At 41.0% G+C, this 6,000-nt stretch overlaps 1 protein-coding gene across 2 annotated transcripts in view; it reads right to left on the bottom strand.

The window, feature by feature from the left end:
* Positions 1-5,079: 5,079 nt before the first annotated feature.
* MORN2 (MORN repeat containing 2) overlaps positions 5,080-6,000 on the bottom strand; it is a 51,750-nt gene continuing 50,829 nt past the window's right edge. For both annotated transcript variants that reach the window (XM_030194629.1, XM_030194631.1), the window contains one exon: positions 5,080-5,366. In XM_030194629.1, coding sequence (XP_030050489.1) covers positions 5,264-5,366 — 103 coding nt within the window. In that variant the 3' untranslated portion in view covers positions 5,080-5,263. The remainder of the gene's footprint in view (positions 5,367-6,000) is intronic.

Here is a 6,000-nt window from a genome sequence, read left to right as displayed (position 1 = left end):
GAAAACCTGAAAAATGGTAATTTCTGGAGGTGAAAAAAAGGGGGGACATAAACATAAAAAATCAGCTTAGCCAGGAAAAAACTCCCTATAGTAGTATATAAGATATTGTAAGAAATGATACAGAGCCATGTATATTATACTTTGAAAGAGGAAATGGCACCATCAGCGTGGATATGTATCGAGTGCATTGAAATTATATAATAAGTATAAAAGATAGGATATATAGCATTTCCTCAGTTTTAGGGTGTCCCATAGGACCTGTACCATGAACCCAGTGCATCCAATCTTTACCTTCAGTTCTGGGGATAGATATAACTAAGCCTTCCTCCCTTTTTACACACAGCATGTCTTTCTGTATAGTGAGTATGAGAAAGGGTGTATATGTTTTATGGGATGTCTTGCACTAGCTGCCTCAGATTAGAAAGCTCAGGGTCATCTTTCTGCAGTGTGATTAAATTGTCTGGTGGTACTACATGATCATAATCTATGAAACGTGTGGCAATAGCCACCATATGAGTCTGCTCATACCAGGGCCATATAGGGCCTACATGACATGCCTCTTTGGCTAGGGAGTCAGCTAATTTGTTTCCTTTTACTAAAGGGCCTTTCTTTCTGTATGCTTTCACTTTAACTAAGTGCACTGCCTGAAACTGCTCACTTCATTCTTGTGCCATGGCCCACAGTGCTGAATTTTTCACAGGGGAGTCATCTGTGGATTTAAAGTTATTACCTAACCACCAGGGCAGCAATGCAATTGCACTTCTAAACACTAGAAATCAAACAAAATAAAACATGGAAAAGAAAATAAGATGATACCTTTTTTATTGGACATAACTTAATACATTTCTTGATTAGCTTTCGAAGGTTGCCCTTCTTCGTCAGATCGGAAATAAGCAAATGTGCTAGCTGACAGTGTATAGTATAAGTGAAAAACATTCAAGCATTGCTATGACAGTCTGACAGGATGGGAGGATGGGGGTGGGTAGGAAGTATGCATGGGGACATCAAAGTATACCATTGGTATTCTAACAGGGTGGGTGTGGACAGGTGAGGGGAGGGTGATCAACAGAGACATACAGCTTTATGGTTTATAATGGGCTAGGAACCCCAGGTCCTTGTTAAGTCCTTTCTGTTGGGTGTTAAAATATTCAATCATATCTTTTAACAATGATATCTATCTGCAAATAATGGGCACTGCGATGGGCACCAGGACAGCACCCCAATATGCCAACCTTTTTATGGCTGAGCTGGAAGAGACATTTCTGAATACACACCAGACCAAACCTCTAAAATACTACCGGTACATCGATGACATTTTTATGATTTGGACGGAGGGTGAAGAAACTCTGAAACAATTTTATTCTGCATTCAATACATACCATCCTACAATCAGATTCAAAATTGACTACTCCCCAGAAAAAGTCAATTTTTTGGACACCACAGTCTCAATCAGTGATGGCTGTATACAAACATCTGTATACAAGAAACCCACAGACAGATGTAGCTATCTCCACAACTCCAGCTTCCATCCTTCACATACAAAAAGATCCATCATTTACAGCCAAGCCACAAGATACCACCGTATCTGCTCTGACCCAGGGGACAGAGACAGACACCTTAAAACCCTGACTGAATCCTTCAAACAGAAGGGCTACAACCCCAAAATAATCTCCAAGAATATTGCCTCCTCCCTCAAAACACCCAGGGAGAATCTGCTACAGTACAAAAAGAAAAAATCCACAGACAGAATCCCGCTTGTAGTGACATACAATCCAGAGCTGGAAAAACTGAGGAAAATCATAAGAGATCTACAACCTATACTCCAGGAGGATGAATTACTGAAAGAGATATTCCCATCCCCACCAGTACTGGCCTTCCGACAGCCACCCAATTTAAAACACAAGCTAATCAGAAGTAAACTTCCTTCACAGACTGAAAAGGAACAGAAGGGCACACTTCCCTGTAATTTATCCAGTTGCAAACTATGCCAAAATATTTCACAGGACCCCAAAGTCATCCACAAAGGAAAGACATTCAACATAAGGGATCTTTCACTTGCTCATCTTCCAATGTGGTATATATCATTCAGTGTAAAAATGTAATGAAGGATGCTATATTGGAGAAACAGGCCAGATGCTTAAGACAAGATTCAATTTACATAGACATCATATAAACAATGCTGGTGCCAGCAGGGTTCCCACGCCTGTGTGGCAACATTTAACAAGACCAGGACACTGCACCAGTGACTTCACAGTGAGAATCCTCAAGGTAACTTTAAAAACATACAAGAACGTAAGACCTTTGAAGTCAGATGATTGAATATTTTAACACCCAACAGAAAGGAATTAACAAGGACCTGGGGTTCCGAGCCCATTATAAACCATAAGCTGTATGTCTCTGTTGATCACCCTCCCCTCACCTGTCCCACCCACCCTGTTAGAATACCATGGTATACTTGATGTCCCCATGCATACTTCCTACCCACCCCATCCTCCCACCCTGTCAGACCTGTCATAGCAATGCTTGAATGTTTTCACTTATATACACTGTCAGCTAGCACATTTGCTTATTTCCGATCTGACGAAGAAGGGCAACCTTCGAAAGCTAATCAAGAAATGTATTAAGTTATGTCCAATAAAAAAGGTATCATCTTATTTTCTTTTCCATGTTTTATTTTGTTTGATTTCTATTGATAACCTTAACAGTGGACTAACACGGCTACCACACTCCTCTACTTCTAAACACATAATCAGAATTTAAAATTATCTGCATCTTGGGGTGAGAATTCTGATATTGCTGCAAACAGGCCACAAACACAGCCAGCTCACAGTATTGTGCTGAAGTTGACCCACAAGAGTACTGTCTCTGCAGAATCACTTTGTTATCAGGATCTAGTTTTAGAATTGCAAAAACCTTTGTTATCAAGGTCTAGTTGTAGAATCGCAAAAACCTTTGTTATCAGGGTCTAGTTGTAGAATTGCAAAAACCTGCTAGTTGCCTACCTCCCTCACACTAGCTACTGCCATCAATATATATTGTACGAAGAAAACAGGTATTTTGTCCAGTACCAGTTCTCTAAAGATCATATGCACTAGGTGAGGACTGACAGTTATGAGATGGCCCTTCCAGTAAGATTCCTGCAACCTGTACTTTAGGCTCTTTTAGTAATTCAAACTTTACATTCTGTGCCTGCAACATCAGGGTCCAATGGACTATTCTCTCAGTCCTAATCTTACTACAGGCCAACTTGCCTTCCACAATAAATTTAAGTGGGGTGTGCTGGCTGCATACGTACGTGGTTTGTGCACCAATGATGTATGTAAACTTTTGCATAGCCGCATAAGAAGCCAATATATGTTTTTCACAGGTTCACATTTTCAGTTCACGAGAAGTGAGAACTCTGGAAAAGAAGACAATTGGGTGATCTGCTCCTCCTAGATGCTGTGTTAGGACTGCACCTACACTGTTCTCCCCAACTACTGGGTATAAAGTTCTGTGTGTGATCTGGTTGGGGGGGGGGGGGGGCGCAAGGACAGGAGCAGAAATCAAAGTGTGCTTCAGATTAGTCACAGCTTCTGCGTGTTCCTCCTCCCAGACATAATCTTTCCTTTTCAGCAGGGAGTACAGTGGAGCTGCTGCTTCAGTATAATTGTGCATAAATTCCCAGCAGAATCCCATCAGTCCTAGGAAGGATTGGAGTGATTTTTTTATCTGTAGAAAGTGGTAGTTTCTGTATTAGCTCTACACTCTGAGAATCCACAGCCTTTCCATCCTGGCCAATAGTGACCCCCTAGAAAGGACACTTGTGACTTACATAGCTGAGCTTTGTCAGGATTCACTTAAGACCGGCTTCTAACAGAGCTTTTAAAATCTCTCTTACTGGCCCAGTGTCCAGCTTCATTTTCAGACTGGATTAAATTGTCATCTATATATGTATGACATTTCTCTACAAGACACATGTGCCAGGGCTTCGTGCATATATATATTGTGGAAATAGATGGAGAATCTTTGTAAACCCTGGAGCAGCAGAGCCCATGTATACTGTTTATTCAGCCACTGAAACGCTCTCTTATACTGGCACTCGGCGGCCAGAGGCAGACTCCAAAAAACATTAGGTATGTCTAAGACAGAAAACTGTTTGCAGTTGGGGTTCAATTTAGAGATAATTCCTGCATATGAGGCTACCACAGATTTTGAAACTCGATTTAGGGCCCGGAAGTCTATAGTGAGTCTGAAGGAGCCCCCTGATTTAACTATCCATCAGTTGGCGAGTTGCATGTAGAAGAGATAGGTCTAATCAGACCTCTTTCTTCAAGTATCTTTATAATCTTAGTTACTGGCTCTATTTCCTGATGAGGTACTGGATATTGTTTCTGTGGTGGAGGATCCTCTCCTTCCAGCATGATTCCAGTGAGCATCTGTCAGGCTGGTTGTGAGCCCTTGAGCCTAGGCCTTTTAGGCCAAGGCCTAGGATGAACCAAACAGGTACTATACGCCACCCCAGCTACCAAGCCCTGCACACACACACACAACCAACTTGAACTACCAGAAAGGGGAAGATAGGGCATTCAGGCGGGCCTCATGGCCTATCGGGAACCCACTTGCTCAGAATACAGTCATACGGGCCTCACGGCCTAACCGGAACCGACTCAAACCCAGGGAAGGGAGAAAGTAAAAACGAGGGGTCCTTACGGACATTTTTTTTCGATAATACGGTTCCGGCCAGCTGTAGTGCCGCCGCCAAAATAGATCGCTGGCGATCTATTTCACCGGCGACATTCGATTATGCCCCTCCTTGTTGTTCTGTTGGGGGAGAGACAAAAGGCTGAAAGTTTGAATAAGTTTGTTGTGTTTAGGAGTTGGGGGTGATCAGAGTCTAGGTGGAAATTTTGTTATGTGTAAGGGTATAATCCCCCACCTCTGAAATAGCTTATAACTCAGTTAAATGCATTTTTGTGTATTGAGAGATATGAGCCTAGAAATTAATTTTGCCTTTATTTTTATTTTTTTTTTAATAAATAGCGTCAAATGGCAACAACAGAATTTTCTGATATACCACTAACAATAAATCACCCTATGTCCATGTTGATAATACTTTATTTTTTTAAACTATAGTCACAGCATAAGTTACACTAAATTAGTTCAGACTAACTGGAATAAACAAATCCCTGTAGCTATTGAAAGTGCTGGTTATAGCTCTATGCAGAAAGATGTGAATACCAATGGAATTTGCTTAGTGAAACACTATCTCAGTACAGAGCATCTACATTTTATGCTTCAGCTGCAGTCCTGGTGCTGCTGTGAAATGGAATTTGCCTTTCCATTCTAAACCTTGGCTATCGATAAACTCTCCTTCCCCTTCCATCCTGGAGAAATAAAGACAGCAGGTCTGTTAGAGATTGTACTATAAATGAATTGGCAGTAATGTTGAACTGGGCACTTTTCACAGTTAGAAAATCAGTATGGTTTTTTTCATTTTTTGAGTAAGGTGCATACATTTTTTCATGACAGACTGATCAAATTCTGCATTTGCACCATTATATCTTAGGACTTGCACTTCTAGTTTCTCAAGAATAGAACAGAAGTACAAGTCCATAGACATGGTGGGAAAAATCAGAATTGGAAGAGCCTGTCACGAAGAAGAAGAATCAAATGGCTAACTAGTTTCTAAGCCCAGATATCACTGTCATTTATTAAAAACAGAAATGTTTATCCATAACACTGGTGATGATTCAGCCCATTGCAAGCTTCCAAGAGGTCAGGATAGTACCAGAAAAAAGTAAACTGATGTTGCTTAACTGTAACAGGTGTTCTCTAAAGGCAGCAGTTCACTAGACACTCATATGTCATCTGGCAGCGTCAGCACAAAATGTTTCCAGAGCTTTCTAGGAAATACTTAAGGATCCTCTGTACATGCAACGGCAATTATTGTATTCCTAGGCTCACATGGGATGTAATTTCTGTAATTAATTTTAGAATTTCAGCTTAGAATGGGAAGAA

This window comes from Microcaecilia unicolor, chromosome 3 (assembly GCF_901765095.1).
Source record: "Microcaecilia unicolor chromosome 3, aMicUni1.1, whole genome shotgun sequence".
Taxonomy (NCBI): Eukaryota; Metazoa; Chordata; class Amphibia; order Gymnophiona; family Siphonopidae; genus Microcaecilia; species Microcaecilia unicolor.
The sequence above is the reverse complement of the archived record's forward strand: the minus strand, read 5'-3'. Positions and strand labels throughout refer to the sequence as shown.